The sequence below is a fragment of the Lepidochelys kempii genome, chromosome 3 (assembly GCF_965140265.1).
Source record: "Lepidochelys kempii isolate rLepKem1 chromosome 3, rLepKem1.hap2, whole genome shotgun sequence".
Taxonomy (NCBI): domain Eukaryota; kingdom Metazoa; phylum Chordata; order Testudines; family Cheloniidae; genus Lepidochelys; species Lepidochelys kempii.
In genome coordinates, this window is record NC_133258.1 from 100,973,540 (window position 1) to 100,995,507 (window position 21,968).

The window sequence follows — 21,968 nt, forward strand, 5'->3', positions numbered from 1 at the left end:
CGCCCTAGCTCGCCTCCGCTCCACCACCGCCGCCTCCCCCGAGCGCGCCGCCGCTCGGCTTCTCCTCCCTCCCTCCCTCCCACCCAGGCTTGCCGCGCGAAACAGCTGTTTCATACGCGGCAAGCCTGGGAGGGAGGGGGGAGAAGCGGAGCAGTGGGGGTGGCGCACTCAGGGGAGCAGGCGGAGGCGAGCTGGGGCAGCGGGGGCACATTTCTAGGGGCGGCCTGGCCGGCACCAGAATGCCGCCCCTAGAAATGTGCCACCCCAAGCATCTGCTTGTTTTGCTGGTGCCTAGAGCCAGCCCTGGGACCAGTATTAAATAGTGTTACAGTAGGTGACAACCTTAGAATGTTAGCTCTAGTCCTTTGGTTCAAAAAGTAGCTTTTCTCACCTTCAAGTCTCAAAACACAAGTATACTTTCACAATTACACAGTAAAATAAGGCTCACAATATTGCAGCTGTGCTCTCACTTCATTTCAATTCGTTCTTATATCTCACTGACTGACTGGCGAGGGCGTGGCTGAGAAAATTCTAGGAGGTTTGAGGCAAATGTAGTTCTCAAAGTCTGGAAGGTTCCATGAGATTCTACAAAGGTCCAGAACATTCTAGGAGGTTTGTGAAAAATGAATTCACATACGGAATACCTGAAACATTTTACTTCAAACATTCTATTTTCCCTTTTGTCGTTAACAAAAACAACACCCCAAGCCCAGCACCCCCCAAGCCTAGGTCACCAGCCCTGGCAGCTGCAGATGTAATACGCAAGGTTAACGAAAACTTCATATTAACAGGAGTGTCATACGTAAGAGGAGATAACTGTCCTGCTGTACTCAGCACCAGTGAGGCTGCAGCTGGAATACTGTGTCCAATTCAGGGTATCGCACTTTTGAGAAAGATATGGGCAAATTGGAGAGTGTCCAGACAAGAGTAGGATAAATGATAAAAGGCTTAGAAAACCTGACAAAAGGTTTAGAAAACCTGACCTATGAGGAAAGGTTTAAAAAACTAGGCATGTTTAGTCTTAAGAAAAGAAGTCTTAAATATGTTAAGGGATGGGGATCAATTGTTCTCCATGTTCACTGGCGATAGGACAAGAAGTAATGGGATTAATCTGTAGCAAGGAAAATTTAGGTTAGATATGAAGGAAAAAAACCTTTCCAATTATAAGAATAGTGAAGTAATGAAATAGGCTTCCAAGAGAGGTTGTAGAATCCCCATCATTGGAGGTCTTTAAGAGCAGGTTAGACAAATACCTATCTGAGATGGTCTGGGTACACTTGGTCCTGCCTCGACGGAGGTGGCTGGATTAAATGACCTCTCAAGGTCCCTGCCAGCCCTACATTTCTATGATCCTATAAAAGGAACTGAAAGTTTGCAGTTTAGAGGAAATTTCTAAAATATTTAGTTTTAAAAGCACACACAAAATTAAGTGAAAATTTTCACCACACTCATAATGCCTATATTTTAACCTTAGAACCACATGCTTTAAATTTTCAAAAGTAACTAGTGATTCTGGGTACCGCAATTTTTGGGTGTGCAACTGATTTTAGAGGGTGACTCGGTGCTTTCTGAAAATTTAGACCTCTGTAAGTTGTGTATCCAAAATCACTAGTCACATTTGAAAATGTAGGCCACATAACTTTAAGTAGCAATAAAAATGTCCATGGAAAATGCTTAATCTCTGTGTGAAACACTATGAAGATGTCCCTGCCATTGTTCCATTCCTACATATAAAATTTGATTCCTGTACTATCACTTCTGTGCAGTGAGAGATGTTCATTTTCAACATAAAATTCTGAGTAAAGGAAGCCAGGCAGGGTAGGAAGAAGAGTTGGCCGCCAGGTCGGTTTTCCTCAAAATGAGACTGGGGAGAGAGGAGAGCCAAATCACTATAGGGGACTTGTCATGATTAATTAAATGTTATTTATTGCTGCTCACAGGTAGTGCTGTCCTTTAAGGTTCTCTCATGATCTAAGGCTTTAACTGCTTACTAATGACACAATATTAAAACCTCTGTCTTAATTTTTTAAAAAATGCAGGTTGGTTGTAGTCAGATTCATGATAGAGGCGTAGTTTATTCCTTGGGCAGGCAGATCTCTAGTTTACCTGAGATCAAGTTGGAAAGCTGGATCAGAAGTAAGCTCCATTTGTTAGACACCGTTTCTTCCCCTCTTCTGGTGGTGGGAACTAGCAGAGACATTGTTGGATGAGCAGACAAAGACCAAATCCAGGATCACCTAGGGTATATTATTGAACCCAGAAAGATTGTCGGTTTGTGCCTACAGAGAAACCTACTGCCTTAGAGTCATTCACATTCCTTGTCTTCTTCAGATGCTCACTCTACAGGTTGCTGGCCAAGGTCTCAATCCAGCAAAGCTCTTAAACCCATGCTTAAATACTTTGCTGGCTCAAGGCCCGAGACAGTAGTTGTCAGAAGTCTCTCCCAGTGCTCTCTGATGATGCTGTACTGCAGTGAATTGATGAATGGCTTTACTGAACATGAAGGTGTGTAACTTTAAGGTGATGGAGGAGGACATCTTTTCAGGCTGTGGCCATCACACGGTTTTATGAACATCTACTTTTTTTTAAAAAAATGGACAATCAGTGATTCTTGTGTTTACTAATAAAAAAACATATGGACTGTTAGCTACAGATTTCCTCTGGATTTGAGTTTCCATGTCTTATTTACACACTACAGTTAGTAAGGTTAAACAAACAGTAAGGGAGGTTGAATTTAGGTATATATTCTCTTCTGGAGAAGCCAGAGGAAATTATATGCTTTATTACGCAAGAGCTGTGAATACGCCTGTAAAATTGTTTGAAAGGAGGAATCATAAGTTATTGTATCCCTTGGACAAAACTGGCAGCACCTGACTTACTGACAAGTTAAGAAGACTAACATATAATTAGTCTGTCACATAAAAGTTTCCAGATTATTTTAAAAGAAGGTAGCATTGCTCACAATCCTGCTTCCAACGAAATCAATGGTAAATCTTCCAGTGCAAGCAAGTATGGAACTTCCTTTTATCTTTGAGGACAACAACATTCTAGAATATTTTGGTTTTTTTTAAACTTTCAGTATCTGTTGCACTAAGCACTTTTTTTCCTCCAAAAAAATTTATACAGTACATTTTGCCTTCTTGATAAAAGGACAATTGGGGGACAGATTACATTTATGGAAGGAAGGAAGGAAGGAAATAAGGAAATATGGGTTTAAAGGAGAATTATATAGAAGTGTATACATGTTCATGAGAGACATTTGTCTGCTGGCTTGAAGGCATGCTTACTTTAACATATCCGAAAGGTGGTATAGGCCCACATGCAGTGTTCATCCCGAAAAAGTCAACGTTCACTGTCCCAAGTACTTGCAGTAACTTGAAATTTTCAGGAGGCACATGGTCATAGGTGGTTCTGACAGGTTCCTGTTTCAAGCCAAACTGTTCACCCACTTCTGCAAGAGAAAGTAGAGTAGAAGAGACACACTAAAAGTGACAGCGGGTTCTGAAGAGTTAGAAACTGAACAACAAGAGAATCTAAGCAGACAGCCGGCAAACCTATCAATGCAAGAAGGAAAATAGGGTGTTTGAACATCAACAGATAAGATAGAAAGAAAATGAGTGAGTGGCTGGGGGTGTCTAGTAATCTGCATCCATTACAGATTCTGGATCTGACACTGAGCCCTTCTGTGAAGCCAGGGAACTCACTTACCCTTCTTATGTCAGTTTCCCCATTTGTAAAATGGGGACATATTAGTTACTGGCCTCAGACAGCTGGAACTGTGGAGAGGCATAGGTGCTGACTCTATGGGTGCTCTGGGGCTAGAGCACCCATGGGGAAAAATTAGTGGGTGCTCTGCACCCACCGGCAGCCAAACTCCCCTCCTCCCCACCTTCTCCTCCCCCCATGAGCGTGCCGCGTCCCCGCTCATCTGCCTACCTCCCAACGTTTCCCACCCAGCCACTGCCAAACAGCTGTTTGGAGGCGTTAGCAAGCTCTGGGGGGGCGCAGGGGAGGAGCTGGAACATGGCATGCTCAGGGGAGGAGGCGGGGAAGAGGCAGGGCCAGGGAGTTGTGGAAGGAGTTGGAATAGGGGCAGGGAAAGGGGGGAAGAAGCAGGGCCTCATGGAAGGGGTGGAGTGGGGGTGGAGGGGTCGAGCACCCACGGAAAAGAGGGGAAGTCGGCGCCTATGCAGAGAGGTTTCATTAGCATGTGGATGATTAAAATGCTAAGCATGACTATTAAAACGGTAAAAATAAGGCAAAAGAAGAAAACAGTCAAACAAGTTAAAATCCCTAAAATTAAATAAAAAAGTGACTACCTGTTGACATTGACTGACATAAATAACATCTCTAACTTCAGGACTGGTAAACTGGGCTCATCTGAACTACATGCATTTTAACATAGCTAAACATGAGGTCATACATCTAAAGGAAAAAGAATGTAGGAAGATAGGGACTGCAACCTGGAAAGCAGTGACTCAAAAAGGGACTTAGGGATTGTGACAGATAACCAACTAAACATGAGCTCCCTGGGTAAGGTGGCAGCAAAGAGAGTCAACACAATCTTTGGATGTAGCAACACAGGAAAATAAAGTAGAAGCAGGGAGGTGGTGACCGTATTACTAATGTGTATAAGGCTGAAGGCATTATGAGTGAGACCATTACTGGAGCACTGTGTCCATACTTTAGAAAGGATATTGAAAAAAGTTCAGAAGAGAGCTACAAGAATTATTCAAATTCTGTAAAACTCTTATACTAAGAGACTAAAGAAACTACCATGAGAGGCTAAGGAAGCTCAATCTATTTTGCCAGTAAAAGGTCTAAGAGATGAGTTGATCATAGGCTGTAAATACCTACAAGGGAAGAAAATTTCTGATAGTACAGTGCTCTTTACTCTAGTAAAAACATAACAAAATCCAATGGCTGGAAACTGAGGCGATACAGTTCAAAACTAGTTCAGTCAGAAGTTGTGTGCTAGATGCAGGAATTAATGGGTGGTAATCTATTGCTCTCATAGTCCCTTCTGGCCGTTAAATCTGTGAATGATATGAAGACTTCAATATTTAATTCAGAATCCTTAATTGAAAGCTGAATGCAAGTTGGTATATCAACTTCATCGTTACAAAACATGTTTATCAGTACAAAAATTGTCAATTTACACTTCGCTTTAGATTATATTTTCCTAGCAGGAAGGCACTGTAGTACAGGGGGTAGGGCACTGACTAAGGAGGCAGGAGACTTGCATTCTGCTACCAGCTCTGCCCTCACCTGCCATGTGACCATAGCCAAGTCCCTTTCTCTCTCTCCCCTCCTACCCTTTATCTGTTTTGTTTGTTTAGACTGTAAGCTCCTCAGCACAGGGACTGTTCTCATCATGTGATTGAGAGAGGGCTCCAATCTCATCTAGGGTGGCACAGAAGAACCTAACACAAATATTGGTGATATGTTTTTATTCTTAATATTTTATGCTACAATTTTGATAAATGTACTGACAAATTTGTATACACTATTTTAAGAATCTATATAATATTTTGAGGTCCTGTAGCAAGAATATTAATAGAGATGCTATGCAGGGAATGATGTGAAACACTATCAGGAAAATTAATCAAAAATCTAAACAACAAAATTTAGACATTTGTGGAGAATAGGAGAAAATTCTAAATTTTATGAAAAAGATGAGTGACTCAGTTTACCCCTCTCTTTTCCACAGAGACTCCTTGTGCTAAGAGCAGGGAGGGGCTACTGAGTGTTTATCTTTGAAAGAGAGTCATTACAGACTATCAACAAGTCAATAGGCTGGGCTCTGACGGAACAATAAGAAGGCTGCAGCCTCTGTGAAACTGGATCTCTGTTCATCTGTAGAGGAAAAGTGGAAAATCCCCAAGAGGGGAACAAAGGAACTGGTGTTCATACAGCCCTTTAAACCCACAGAGGCTGAGAAGTTTGGGGGAGGAATAAAAAGGGGCATATTTCCTGAGGGAGAAGGAACTTTCTGAATGCTGGACTATCTGGGCTGAAGGACATTTGGCTGCAGGAAACGGAGGAAGGGAAATGGGTACACATGTTCATTTTGCATGGATCTATATATCTCATGCTTTATAAAGTAAAAAGTGATTGTTTTAGAAATCTATTTGCAAAGTCTTTGTCTATTTACTTCAATTATCATGTGTCCTTGAAGGGATAAACTATAAACCAGAGTGCCCACAAGACTGGGGCTCTGGGAAAGGGTATGTTTAAGCTTTTAGGAGGCTCAGCACTGGTCTTGGGATTGAGGGGTCCCACTTCCAAAAAGGGACACGGGGCAGAATCTGTGCCCAAGAATTATGTCAGAAAAGCCAACAACAGTGCCTGGAGCCCACTGAGGTGCAGGGGAGCTGTTAAAAAAACCCAACCAAAACAAAAAACCAAAAGTACGTGGACCGAGCATAAGTCCAAACAGAGCAGCCTGGTGCCTGTCCAACAGGAGGAGCTTGACCAGGGATGTGACAACATTTTGCTAAAATCAGAAGAAAAGCAGCTGTTTAATGTTGCGATAAGAGCACTGAGGAGGCAGTTGCACATCTTTAATGTTCACAAGCACAAATATTTTTCAGTCAGGGCTCAGCCAAAGCCAGAATCTTCCCAGCAAAACTAAAAAAAATGATTGCTTGTAGGCACACAATATCAGTCCAAAGCATGAATACATGCTATTTCATTTTTCAGCAAGGACAGATTTTCTGGTTTAACTGTTGAGTAGAATCTTGCAACCCTCACACAGGTATCCTTCCCTATGTGACTATACCTATTGAAGAGATAAGGTGCGTAAGGAAATATCTTTTATTGGACCAACTTCAGGTCTGACCTGAAGGGAGCTCTGTTGTGTGGCTCAAAAGCTTGTATCTTTCACCCCCAGAAGTTGGTAAAATAAGAGATATTACCTCACCCACTTTGTGTCTCGAATATCCTGGGACTGACACAGCTACGACAGTGCATATGCCTATTGAAATCCATCTGGGGATACTTATATTTGTAGGGAGTGCTGAGTTGAGCCCGTATTTAATACTTTGTGGTGGAGATGTGAGTTGATTTAGGTCCATGTCCATTGTATAACCCATCAGATGACTAACCACAGAGAATTGCAGGGGGAAGAAAAGATCATACAGAGGAAATTGACTATTTTGCTGGCTGCTGTTGTAACCAAGGCTTTAAATTCTTCATATATTAGTCATAATATTAACAGAGATATCTCATTTTGCCAAAATACTGCAAAGTTGTGGAGAAAATTCTGTTCTGGGAAGAGGTGGTTCTGACTTAGAAGTGCCAGGGCCTGCAGTTCTTTTATATAAGAAGCCAACAAATAAAAAATAAAGATTGAATATTTATTTTCCAAGAGGATATTTACTTTAAAAAATGCGTATCAAGAAGTTATGGCTTCAGGTCAGAGTCTGCATGGTCCCTACATGATTGGTAATGGGGACTGAGGCAAATGAAACTAGGAGCCTCTCCACTCCTGCTCTCTTACATGAGGATCGAGTGTGGGGACAGTCCTTGCTTAGGGCAGTATGGGAACTTGTATCTCCCAATCCCCAACACTGCAAAAATGAGAAAGAGAGAGAGAGAGATACACACAGAAGGCATATGGTTCCCATCCCCTTCCCTTTGTGCACCTGCCAGTGGAGCAGGCCCTCCTTGTAGTGGAAAGAATCTGCACCCTACAAAAGTAGTTGTAGGAGCAAGGTTGCGGAAGATTGGCGAGGAGCTAAGTGGTGGACTGAGTACATGACTGGATGTAAGCGGAGGATGCAGGCAGTTTCAACAAACTTTGTCCAACAGACCTTGCCAAAAGATATTGTAGCATAGCTCAGCATATTTTTGCCTGTAAATAAGTCAGTTTATGTAATAAGCATAAATCATACATATAAGAATGTAACCAGCTGTGACCCCATGTAACCCCGAGATACGCGCGGAGAATATAGCACTGCAGGGGACTCCCCCCGGCGGAGTCCTGCCTGGTCAGGTGTCCCGAATGGCCAGAGTCCCCTGCAGCCCCTCTACGCTGCCTAGGGGCTCCCCACACAGATTGGAGCGTAAGTTCTTCCTTCCTTCAATAAAGCGTAGTTTACTATTCTTAGGCCTGAGCGTCCTCCTTTCGCTGGTATCTTCCCCCTGGCCCTTGTGGGCACAGTAGTGAAATGCTCCCTTTACACAGCCAGAAGCTTCAGGGAGGCACTCCAAAAAATGCACGTTCAGCTGCACGCACAGTCACTACAACTGCACATGCAAACAGGTATTTCAATTTCAAAATATCCATTGTGCATGCAGATGTAGGCATGAAAATGCAAAAGAGAGTGGGCATGTGTAAGTGGGCCTCTATCCACTGGAAAAAAAAAATCCCTAAAAACTGTATGAACATTTTTCAAAAGGGCTTTCCATTGTCCTAGACCAAAGTGTCTGCTTCTCTCATTCCTGTGTAATGTTTTCACTTCTTTAGCTTATGCCCAGGCTTGGCAGAGTTGGATTTGATTTTTTTGATAATTTTCACAGATAATATTGAGACAAGGTGGCTGAGAAAACATTTTTTAATTGGACCGACTTCTGTTGGAGAGAGAGAAAAGTTTTCGGGCTTACACAGAGCTCTTCAGCTGATCCAGTAAAAGAGCTCTGTGTGGCTTGAAAGTTTGTCTCTCTCACCAACAGAAGTTGGTCCAATAAAAGATAATCCCTCACCCACCTTGTCTCGCATTTATCCTGGGACTGACGCAGCTACACCACCACTGCATACAAGTAATATTGATGTTTATTATTAAAGATTTTTAAAGATTTTTTTTATTGATATATATTCTCAGTTATGGGAAATGGGGGGGGGAGATGATTTAATGACGATAGATGTTGAGATTCCAAAAGTTAAAGCTTTAAACTATTGAAACATGAATTGTCAACATCACATGTCAAAATATACAAAGTAAATATCCCTAATTCAAATGAATACTTTTTTTTTTTTTAAACTTGGCCTGTCTGTAAATTTAGATAATCACTCATGGAATTTTTTTTGTTGATTTGTTTGTGTGCATGGGGGGAAATTACATTTATCAACATTTACAGATAAAAATCTAATCCTTCCAAGCCTGTTTACAGTCCAGAGAGGCTGCATTTCATTGGCCATGTGTGATAATATAGCTTGTGAAGTATCTTGGAGACAACAGACTCTGTAAGAAAAGTAGTTCATGCAGTACACGGTGGACAGAGCAGAATCTGTCACAGCATGAGAGAAATGAGAGAGTCAGCCTAGCTACAGCATTTAGAAACCAGTTGCAGTGGGGTGCACAGACCCTACACTGGGCCAGTGCAGGAGAAGGTAGCGGCTTAGGGCTTGTCTACAGTGGCAAGCTTTGTTGGCAAAAACTGGCTTTTGGCAACAAAACAGAGACAGGAGGGTAAATTCTTGGCCCCATTGAAGGCAATGAGAGTTTTGCCACTGATTTCAGTGGGACCAGGATTTCACCCATGGACTTACATCTGCCTTGTCCTACAACACCTACCAGAAGTGTCAGTCCTGGAGGAAGGTCCACCCAGCTGCATTTATTAATCAGGAAGGGAGAAAGGCAAGCCTTGGAGGTGGCTGCCCTATCCCGGGGAACACACATCACTAGAGAGTGTTTGATTCAAAGGCCTGGGGACCAGAGTCAGCAAGCAGGACAAGGTGCTTTCCTGGAGGATGAAAGGGTCTGATGAAAGGGTCTGAAACAGACTGACCATTTGGTGTCCAGCTCTCCCTGAGAAAAAAGAAGGCCTAGATATGGACTAGATGGATTCCTTGCCCTCCCCCACACTCCAGAGCTGATACCAGTTGGTTGCTGAAGTTGGGCACTGGTACTTCAACTGTTTCAGTAGAGGAGATTTTCCCCCACCTTGGCAGAAGTGGTGTTTTTGGGCTGCAGCTTTAGATAAGTGGCAGTGTACTGCCATGACACCTGCACACCAACCCAGACTGGTTCATATCTTTGCTTCACCCAGTTAGTTTGTCTATTTTATTCCATTGCTCACAGCATACACTCCAGCATCTATTAAGAGCAAATTAGTACTTTGACAACTTGCAAGCTCTTATAGTACTGTTCAGAACAGTATGAAGTTATTCCCTAGTACAAATTCACAGAGAAGAGTTAAATTCTGGATAAACAGAGTGACTCTTGAAATAGCTATGTTGAAAACTTCTCTATGAATTTGCATTCTCAACTTGGAATTATTTTCCAGAACCCTATTCAGGAATTAAACAATATTTTCTAGCCAATGGTGTTTGATAATGCTGTTCTTTTACTTCCACTAATTAGACCCTTTGTGACTAAGTGGTGAATTCATCTTAGGACATTTTGTTGGGGAAGAAAAATCTCTCATCTGTACCCTAAAGTAAACCTTCAGGGGCCAGCAGACTGCTATGGCACCATGTGAAGTTGATTTGCCCTACCCTTCTAGGCAGTCATAGCAGAGTGCTACTAGGATTGTAATCACAATTTTTACACTGTTGCAATAACACAAGGAAAGCACAGGACAGGAACAGGTTCAGTCAATTTCCTTCATCAAACCCATCTGACAATCGCTTGTGGAAAGAGAGACAGAGGCAGAACTGGAGGGCCAAGAGGGAGATATAAGAAAGGTGATTAGGAAACAAACAAAAATAAAGGAGTACAAACCATTACTTCTGTATTTTGTGCCACACCAAGGATGCTGTCCGAGCTTAACAAATAAATAAGGGGTCCATGATTTTTTTTTTTTATGTAATTTGGTTAGGTTAAGTGAATAAATTTTGGGACCAATATATTTTGCCTTATGTTCATTCACTGGGTAATCAGATTCTGAAATAAATTGGTTTCTTGGAGTTGAAATGGTTGTCATTAGCGCAGTCCTCTTAATACTGCCACATGCCCCCAGCACTATTTAAGTCCTTATAACATTTTAATCTTTTCAGTTAGAAGGTATGTCTGTCATACAGCAAGGACATAAGCAAGAGAGAAGTCAGGAAGAGTTCAGGGAACTGAGCCCTCTTCTGTGATCATAACAGAAATGATTACACCAGAAAACTAAAGCCTTTTCAGATATACATGAAATACAATATGCAGAAATGCTATTGTAGTTTTCCTCCCCGAACCATAAAAATAAAACCGCAAGTATATTTTCTGGCTGCAGAAAAGGGTGGCCTTTTGAGACCATCCAGAAAGGGCAATTTTCAACATTTGACTCACCTCTAATGGACAACAGTCAGTCACTGTTTTGTGCAGTAATCAACATCCCTTAGTGTTATACAGAAGCTTCTGGAGCCACATGCAGTTTCTAGACACTTTTTGTTTGTTTCCACTTTTCTTTAAAGTAGAAACTGCTAGAAGATTGCTTCCTCCTTCCCCCGCGTCATCTCCTCCCCAAATAATTGTCCTCTTTCATTTAGTCTTGTGGTCTTTATTGAATATTTCTGGGGTTTAAGAGCCCTCCTGGTTTAGGCATATGGTTAAAAAATATTATTTGAACATTTTTATCTAAAGCTGGGTTTGTAAGTAGGTGAATCACAAAATTAATCCACTAGCTTTTTCCTTATGAAATATGTTCTGCTTGAATCTTTCAAGCTCCTTTAAATCAACTAGAGTTATTATAAAAGTTGGGGGGAGGGGTGGGGCGGTGGAAGAGAAGAAAGTATTGAGGCCTAGTTTCTATTCAGGTATTAATACTCCGTTTTATCTGGAGACGGGGGAGAACCTCCAGAGTGTTTTACAAACCAAATTCATACGAATTCCCCAGATCGCTCTTCCCTCCAATACATAACACTCCACTTACAGACTGAACTGAGATTAAAGAGGCCAATTTAAAAAAATCTGTTAAACCCTAAAGATGTATAAACACAAAATTCCCAAGCTAGTTAAAACAAGTTTCATCTTTGGCTGAAGCTGGAATTTTAAGAGACGCTAAAACACTGTATGGGAAGCAATTCCTGTCACATAGTCATATAGACATCAAAGAGAGGAAAAATATTGGAAAATGATTAAGAAGAAACTCTTAAGGGCCCAACCCATCTCAAGATATCCTTGGCATTGGGAGTTGCAAAAGCCCTGGGAGGCAACAGATACAGAGGAAACCTCAGTCTCCTATGAAAACTATTTCAATAATACTTTGCTGGCTTGCACATTTTAGAGCTAGGCAGCAGCTCAAGCTAATCAGCTGTTTACTTCCCTGCACCCCAACTCCAGGACATTCAGTCTCTCCCAGTATTCTCATTTAGGACCACTTAGTAGGCAAGAGTTACAGTGACTTTAGGGCTGGAGTAACTATCCTTTTTTGTGGACTGAGCAACTGACCAGGCTCTGAAATCAGAGAAGAGAATGCTTTCCACCTCTTCTTCTGCTCAATCATGGGCAAGTCCTGACAGGGCTTCCATGTACAGTTGGTTGGGAATTCTTTGGAATGGAAATACTGGTCAAAATGAGAGAATGACACACCAGAATAGCCAAATAGCTAAATCACAGCAATGCAATTATTCTTGAGGCACTTATAAAACCACTTGTTACACTCCTTATCGAATACCACCAGGGTTTGGATGAAATGAGGGAAAACCATGACTGTAAGTCACTATGGTTTGAGTGGAGAAACGATGGAGTAAAGAAAAATAAAATGCTGCTGGCCATTTTCAAAATTGAATTGCCTTGTTTTTTCCACCTGCAAAGATAGGTTAAAGCAATATGTGAATTAAGAAAAAAAAAGGCAAATGTGTAATACTTTCTTGCACTAACAAGCCTTTGACGCTAGACAGATTCCCTGATTTTATCAGAGATTCCAACCTCTCCCACACAAATTGCTTCCTCTGCTGAATTTTTGCACAGAGGCAAGTTTTATATATTATATATGACTGACAGTCACCATCACTCTACTGTCCCCTATGCAAAACATTGCACCCTTGCATATGGAGATCAGAACACATCTTGCTGCATTTCCAACCCCAGCACCTTCACATTATTTTAACAGCAGCTAGAAATAGTATTGCAAGATGGGAAAGCACCAAAGGAGTGACTCTGTACACCCTGAAATGGACACAAATAGACAGCACCTCACTAATGGACAAGCTTCTAACGAATGGTATAAAGAAGAAAACCTATGACAAAATTTGGTCCTTTTATGATGACCTATTTGAAGACATTACATGTTCCTCTCCACCTTTTAAGTCGGAATTTTGTTACAGTTATGGACATCTCTAGTTACAGCTTTTGTACACTTACGATGTTTGAATAAAAGTATGACCTACTCATCTTCAATGAAAAGAAAGTAAAGAAGAAAACTTAATTATTTGCATGCTTACACTCTGAAAACGGTTGCAGTTTCTAAGGCACGGTTTGCTTTTGTGGTATGTCTTGGGCATTGTTTTCAAGGAAATTGAGTGGCATAGCTATTGATAATTAAGCTATTCTGCAATAGCTCTTCCAGAAGAGCTCCCTGTGTGGGCATTCTATTTCAGAATAAAACTCACTAACTCTGGAGTAATTACATATTCTGTAATAGCTATATTGGTCAATTTCCCCATGGAGACAAGGTGTTACACTTTAAGTGACAGATATTAAGATTCAATTTCAAGCTCACTGAGGCGGCACTGTGCCTGCCTTTGTTTGCACTGCACCAGGCACATTGTGGATACTATCAGAATATAAATGTGCAAGTGAGAAATAAGGCTCGTACTGTATGGGTTCATGTCTATACCCACACACTCCCCTCTCATTAACAGTTAATGCTTGCAAGCCCCAAAAGCGTTTTAATGAAAATGCTAAATAAAGTGACTCCAGAACACAGAACTTGTTCTCTAGCACACTTCAGAACAGCTCTAGAACATTGCTATTTCCAATGCCATTAGCAGCTGGGGATATAAATCTGATAACCAACTGTATTTTCACTTTTAGATCACTACCCTCCCACCCCACCCCCTGGACTAAAAACAGTTTAAAATGCTTAAAAAAACCCAATTAATTTGATAGCCAACTTCCAGCCAACCCCTTAGTTTCTCAAACAGTGACATTCCAATATATTTGCTGATTTTATGCACACAGTAAGGGGGCCTGCCAGAACAGGCTGTTGGATAATAAGTTAGTTTGCAGATACTGTATAATACAAAGAACAATTTCCAAGAAGAAAAAAAACCTCACAAAAACCTCTGGTGTTGTGATTTTCACCCCTTTTGAAAAAGCAGGAAAGAAAAGAAGCTCTCCTGGTGTGTGGTTAAGATAACTACAAAGGAACTATTCTTACAAGGTCTCATCAGTGAAACTGAAATATGCTTTGATTGCCTTTTTTTTGGCCTTGCTACTCTGACATGTTGATGGATAATGCAGAACAGTGAATGTCTGTGTTCTAGAAGACACTTAGGATCTATATGAGACTATCCAGATGTTTTGTCTGATTATCTATTAAGAACCTAAGCTTTCTTTCAATACTTGGGGATTACATTTTGAGAGAGAGAGAGCACGCGTGTGTGTAGGGGGGGCTATGTCTATACTGGGAAAAAGATTAGGAAAAGTAGCTCCATTAGAATTTGTTGTTTAAAGTAATTGCTGACAGACACCTAAATTGTGTGCCTTCCATCACTGAATTGCTTTAAAAAAAAAAAAAACCAAAAAAAACCCACACCATCCTCCTCCTCCCTATGCCCCCTTGGTTTTGTCAGGCTGAAGGCCCTGTCTGAGCTAATCTGCAATCAGGCACTTGTCCAGTCGGGCTAGGTTTTTATATTCAGTTTAGGGGGGTTGAGTAGCCTACTCCACCTCCCAAGAGAGTGCAGTTTGGCTGAATCTGGTGGGCAGCTCACCCTGTCTGATCTACTCCAACCACAAAGTGACTGTGCCCTGATCAAAGGCTTGCACTACATGGTTTCGGACAACTCATCCCCACTACTATGAGTAGAGGGAAAGGAGGAATCCTTCCTGCTTCCCCCTCCTTTATCACTTGTGCAATGGGGAACAAGATCCTTTGCTCACTCCCTTTCCTAGTACCTAAGGAGAGAAAAGGAAACATCTCCCTCAACCCTTTCCTAGGAGCAGGAGAATGCAAGTAACGCAGACACTATGATTACAGTATGCACAAAATAAAATTTAGTATCTAAGTTATACTATGAAAAGTAACTATGTAAAAATGGCGCTGTGCGATTCATCAGATCTGCCCAGTGCAAGCATTCAGAATGCCGTCTGCTTACAGCTAACTCCTGCAAATGAGAGTTAGATGGCATGCAAGGTTTAAAGTACCCACACAGGGAACAGAAATGTGACAGAAGGCTCTTCAATCTAGCAGACACAGGTATAAACAAGATCCCATGGGTGGCAGTTGAAACTAGACAAATACAGACTACAAGTTAAGCACACTTCTCTTTTTAAAAGCAGTAAGGGTAATTAACCACCGGAACAATATACCATGGATTTTAGTGGATTCTCCATCACTGGAAATTTTTCAATCATGACTGGACGTTTTTCTAAAAGATATGCTCTAGTTCAACCATTGCTATTGGACTTGAAACAAAATTAATTTGGGAAGTCATATGGCTTGATCACCATATTTGGGGGGCAGGAAGGAATTTCCCCACGGTCAAATTGGCAGGGATACGGGGTTGTTGGGTTTTTTTTTGTTTTTGCCTTCCTCTGCAGCATGGGGAACAGAGCACTTGCAGGTTTAAACTAGTGTAAATGGTGAATTCTATGTAACTTGAAGTCTTTAAACCATGAATTGAGGAGTTCAATAACTCAGCAAGAGGTTATGGGTCAATTGCAGGAGTGGGAGGCTGAGAGTCTGTGGCCTGCGAGGTGCAGGAGGTCAGATTAGATAATCATGCTGATCCTTTCTGATCTTAAAGTCTATAGGAGAGGTGACCACAATGGCCTCTTCTGGCCCTATACTCTATGAATCTGAGAGCAAATTATCTAGAGCCTGAAGCTTACAAACATTAACACATATGCTTACCTCTAAGCATGAGTAATCCAGTGGAACTACTCATGTGCTTAAAGTTAAGTATGTGCTTAAATATTTGAAGTGTGATTTAGCTGCTTATACCATGCCAATTTCTATGGTATCCAAATTAAAAGAGCAAACTGTATCTAGTTTTAGCTTGTGCAGCAACATAATTATCAACTAAACTCCAACTGCAAGTCCAAGTTCTGCCCTCAGTTACGCCCACACAGCTCCCTTTGAAGTCAATGAGTTTGGACAGGTGTAACTGATGGCAGTATGTGCCTGTAGAATTTTCAATAGCAGGGAGTGGTGGGTGAAGGGGTGAGTCACAAGATGGAGGGGAAAGAAGAAAGCTATTTTCAGATCCTAAATTTGTATTTACAGTTCTGAGATTTAGGGAATCACAAGTATTTTTGTTGGTTTTACTTGCTGTATCCAAGTAAATGTGTGACAACCCCACAGTGACATTGTTAGAGAGTCACTTTTAGGTCACCATACTCAATTCTAACCAAGATTGAGAATGGACAAAGAAATTGGCCCACATTTTTTTAGAAAAGCTTTTATAAAAAATTCTAAAACCAACAGACCATGTTCCTGCAATTGAAGAGATTCCAATCGCCGCGCCCCCACAACCAAAAAAAAAAAAAAGCCACAGATTTTAAATAAAAGAACATACCCCTGCAGTGTTTGAAACTCAAATACTTCAGCACTAAGAACTGGAAATTAAAGCGTATTTCTTCCAAAATTTAACACACATCTATAGGTGCCCCTCCTGTAATTCTGGGCTCCTATCCTATATATTAAAAATTACGAAGAACTGGTAATAAATATATCCTCCTGAACAGCCAGCCTTCAGAAAGACATTAATTTCCATTATCCAAGGCTGGGTCTTGACCCTGCAATCTGAACTTATACACATGGATTCCCATTTACGTCAACAGGCCCACACACAGATGTAAAGTCCTTGTGTGGATCAGACTGCATATTTGCATCTTACAATTTGAGTGTGTCGCCCTTTACATGAGTTTTAATCTATTGGTAAGTGATGTGTGTTGGTACAGAAAAACCATTCTGAAAAACCTTCACTTTAAAAACAACATCTTTATTTTGGATTCATGGTTACAATTTTAAGTCCACAGATACTTACAGTTAAATGGTTCTCAATTAGTAAATCTCATCTTGTCATGTAAACAGTGCATTCTCTATCAAACTGCTGTACAAGAACTTTATAAAATACAGATTAAGTGACATTTTAATCTGCACAATATTCTTGATTAGTGCACTATCATATCAATTAGAAAGGCAAATAGATTACCTTTCTAATTATGGATCAGTACAAAATGGCACAAAAAGGAAAAAAATTGGAAAGCTGTAAGCCAAGCTTCTGAGCAAGTTGAGTCAGTTCAGCTGATTGGCATTTGGAAATAGAGATCTTAATCAGTCATGAACACCACATTTAAATATAATCCTTCTCTCTGATTGTGTAAGAAACAAATACATTTTTTACAAACTGGGGTCTGTACTGTTCAAAGTATTTGTACCACAACAGCAGGTTCAGATCACTGGAGTTCAAGTGCAATTAGGAAACTACAAATTTTCCACTGTTCCCAATATCATACTTAAGAGTCCACAACTAAAATTAGACCCAGATGTTCAGTCAAACATGTTCCATTGTGCATAATCATTTTCAACACTTATTTTAGGCATGAAAGTATGAGATTTGTATACATAAATTAGGTGCACGAATACCAACTAAAAATATGGCCCAAAGTCTCATTTTAAATTTAAGAGCTTAATCAAAAAGCCTATATTAATAATTTATTGCCATCCATTCTACATATAAAATAGGCTTTGCCTGGCACACAGATACCTACTGCCAGATAAAGACAAATGAAATCTATGAAAGATTTCCTAGTCAAACAGAAACTGAACACCTAATCCAAAGGCTTCAATAGTGAAGGATAGCTTTCTTACATCAACGTGATCTTTTATGTTATAATCTTGAATAATGCATAGGAGACAGCGAGTGGGAAGACCTATTCACCAGCTTAAAAATAATTTGTGACCATAAGTGTGTTGTCCCAATGAGAATAAGTTCAGGAAAGTCTGTTTTCATTTGGCAACACTTAGAAATATCAAAGCAGATTATGCCTCACTTTATCAAAAATTCTGATTAGCCCAAAATATTTGGAGTGTTTATTTATTAACTTTACCATGAAAACTAAGTTTATAAAGCTGACTGATTGGCTATACTGGCAAGACAACATTCTCAAATCCAAGAATGGAAGGAAGTTACACCAACTAGTGGTACAAACAGTCATTTTGCAGGTTTGTTTTTTTAAAAAAAGCAACAGTGATAAAGTACAGAACCATCATTTACTGAACAGCTTCAGAAGCAGACAAAAGTGATTGTAGGAGTTTTCTTGCAGAATTTAAATAATGCTCTTTCCACAGTTTTATCTCGTAGATGCCCATATGATGAGTCCAAGAACCACTGCTCCAATGACAAGCACAAGAATGATGATGCACATTTTCTTTCGGGACTTGCGCTGTGAATACAAAAATATAATTGTTGTGCAGCGTTAAGAACTACTCAGCAACTGCTTCTGTGGTTCTGCTATTTACACAATCTAAATGAGCAGTGTACTTAAAAAAAGACAATGAAGACAGTGAATGGTTAACAGGCAGAAGTCGTTCAGGAAACAAATAAAAATTATAACTTAACTCAGATTTCAAGGGTATTTGGAATTCACATTGGAAAAATTCATTACATTTCTTGAGATGCCAGGGAGAATGTATATTTAGATTTTTTGTCAGTAAGGGCTGGAGGGGGAGGGACAGTGGAAAGAGTAGACTGGGACAAAGGCAGAGAGTATGGGTGGAGATAGGGGCTGTGAGCTGGTTGGGGGTGCAGGAGCCTGGGACAAGGAACCAAGGTGTGTTTTGGGAGGTGCAGAATTAGGATGAGGAGCCCAGGGAGGAAGACAGACTGGGACTGGAACCTGGACAAAGAAGGGGGGAGGGGATAACTGGGATGAAGAACCAGGAGGTAGGCATCTCCTCCAAGTTCTAGTCTTCCACCCCTCCCCACAGTAAAAATTCAGTGTTCTCCCTGACACGCAGCCCGCTCCCAGACCCCCACCGCCAGTAACACACTTTCACTCAGTCTCCCAAGCTAACTCCCAGTCTCCTTGCCCAACCATTCTCTCCCATCTCCATCTTCCAGTCTACTTACTGAGCCAGCCCGAGTTTCTCCCCCTGCACCCTTCCAATCGCAGTCTTGTTGGACTCCTTGTCCCAATCTACTCCTTTCCCACATGGCAATCTGGTTCCCTCCTCCCTCACTCCCTGCAGATGAATCTGATGGCTTCCTCCTCCATGCTGCCTGGATACCAGCAGGGAAGTCATTGTGAATGCAGGAGAGACAGGCTCTCCATTCCAGGGCCTGAGTCCCAGAATAGCTGGGATCAGCCATTACAGGGGAGGTCTGGCTTCACCCTCACAGCCCTGAACTGGAGGGAGCATACTCAGTAGCTCTGTGGGGATGGCACATATGCAATATGCTCAGCACTAGGAGCTGCGAGAGGCTTGAGCATGCTCAATGAGGATTGAATAATTATATTTTAGCTGCTAAATATCAAGTAAGTCTTTACTGAGTATGTATGAACTATGTTTTTTTTTTTCCAAAGGCTTATAACTTGGCCAAATTTGGATGGATTTTCGCAGGGATGTCAAAAGGCCCATCCTGACACAAAGGCCATTCCTCAGCCAAATTTCAAGTCCCTCTCCAAAATCCATGGGATGCTAAAACTTTTCAAATAAAAAGGTCACCAGAATTTTTTAGCGTGGACAAAAGTTGTCAATGTTCCGCTAGCCTTGTTCTTTGAGACGGATGAATCATTTAAGACACATTTTCCATTCCAGCGTCTGCCTGGCTGAAATTTTCTGGAAAACTTCAGCCAAAATCATTAAAGCGTGGAAACTTATAAGCAACTGAAAACAGAGTCTTATAATGGGAACTGTTGGGCAATCTTAATAAGTGGTGCTACCAGCCCTGCCTATATTTTAGAAAAAAGTTGGCCACCTTATTTTGTCCCTTACAAGCCAGCAGACAAATACAGGTTTAATAAAATTTTCCCCATTGATCTGTTTGCCTGGCTATAACTGCAACATGTGTAAGACTTTAAAATGAGAAGGCCAACTTGAGCAGAGAAGTGTTCAAGGAAAAGAATGTATTACTAATAAGATTATCTTTACACAGGCCAAAATTTAAGGATCTCTAAATAGACTTAAAAAAAAAAAAAAGAAGCCTTTTACAGGTTTCTAAAACTTTTCTCTTTCATTTTATTTTTAAAGTCCGTGAACACTGCAAAAACTGGAAAGCAAAGTCTTCTATGCGCAGAAGAGATTTATGCAGCCTGACCAGCAGCAGCACAAAACCTCCCCATACTGCCCTACCAATGAACCCCGATCCTGACTTACGGAAGTTACCAAGTAAAGGATAGATTCATTCCCCAAGCACATTCAAGCCTTCCCTCACTGTACTGGAAAGGAGAGGGTCAGTTATGATGGTTTTTTAGACTTTCAGAAGGCACTGACTTTTTGTTACTATCAACCTGGGCTGAATTTGGAACAGTCACCCAGAGATCCTATCCTATGCCAGTCTTGGGCCTTTGAGTAAGTCTCCAAACCGTTAAAAAAATTAACGAGGAAGAATTAATTTTTATTATAGAAGTTGTGGTTTAAGACAAACAACTGAAAGGGACAATTGATAGATGACTGGCAGTTTGCAGATATTACCTGGTAGTCTGCTGCTCTTGACAGCTGCTGGTTTCCCTGCTGGACATGTACCTCAGCATTTTCTACATTGGCTTCTATGCTGTCTTTTAAAAAGAAAGAAAAAGTCAAATTTTCAATTAAAGCCTGATGCAGTAAAAGCCTCATGTGTTTGCCACCTGTTACTAATTCAATTACAGCTGCTGAATTTCTGATCTTCCATATTCCCAGAGCAGACATTTACTCTCACAAAATTAAATCCCAACAAGCCTACCCCTAGAATTTCTATGTACAATTGCATCAGGTAAAGTACTTACTGCAAGACAAAACCACCACCCTCCGAATGATTAATGGCTAAAATCAACAACATGGTATAAACAGGACCTATAGGTAGTAATTTACCATCACCTCATGGTATTTATTTTCATTTTACTCTCCTGAATAAAAAGTTAATAAGTTTGTATCCCTAAAAAGCATTAAAACTAACTTTGATAAACACAGTAAATAAAACACTCAAATACACATAGAGCAAAGTGCAAGAACAATCACTTTTGATTTGCATTTACCTTCACTAACACACAAACTTTATCCTACTGCATTATGGAACTTTCCTCGTTTGTCATTTTTCCTGTGTGTACTGTAACAACGACCAGGCTAACTTCTGAAGCGCCCAGAGTATTTCAAGGTTGACTTCAGATATTATAAGAACTTCCAAGTTCAGGTATTCTAGAAGCGGAGGGTTGGCTTGCGATGTGGACCAATAAGGATAGTTTCTCAGAAAGCTGGTGTTTGAGAACTGAAGAGTGCTTACAGCTCAGAGAAAGGTGTAGATATGAGAAGAAAGTGGTGACAGATGAAATGAGTGACCCAGAACTTCTTAATACCACCACTTGGTATGAAATTCAATTGATGGAAATTTTGTTTGAAAGATTTGGTGGATCAGTAACTGAGACGGTTTTGTGGTCGTGCGCGCATGTGCGCGCACACCCACACACCCCACAGCCAGTCTGTGACTATTGCTTAGAAGAGTGTTATTTAGTTGTACTCTGAGAAAATGGTGTGCATTTAAATTTGCATTTACTGAACTAACTAAGGGCTTACTCAAGGTAATTTACTGGCATTATCAAACCAACATAATGACAACAGTGTAACTCCCTGTGTGGATGATCTTTTTTTGGAAAAACAGTGTCTGTTGTGGGTTTAGCTTAGGGCAGGTCTACGCTACGGGGCTTAGTTGACCTAAGTTACGCGACTCC

General features: G+C 40.9%; 1 protein-coding gene across 2 annotated transcripts in view; it reads right to left on the minus strand.

The window, feature by feature from the left end:
- Window positions 1-17,017: 17,017 nt before the first annotated feature.
- STX7 (syntaxin 7) overlaps window positions 17,018-21,968 on the minus strand; it is a 42,679-nt gene continuing 37,728 nt past the window's right edge. For both annotated transcript variants that reach the window (XM_073337342.1, XM_073337343.1), the window contains 2 exons: window positions 20,737-20,819; window positions 17,018-18,485 (listed from right to left, as the gene is read on the minus strand). In XM_073337342.1, coding sequence (XP_073193443.1) covers window positions 18,393-18,485; window positions 20,737-20,819 — 176 coding nt within the window. In that variant the 3' untranslated portion in view covers window positions 17,018-18,392. The remainder of the gene's footprint in view (window positions 18,486-20,736; window positions 20,820-21,968) is intronic.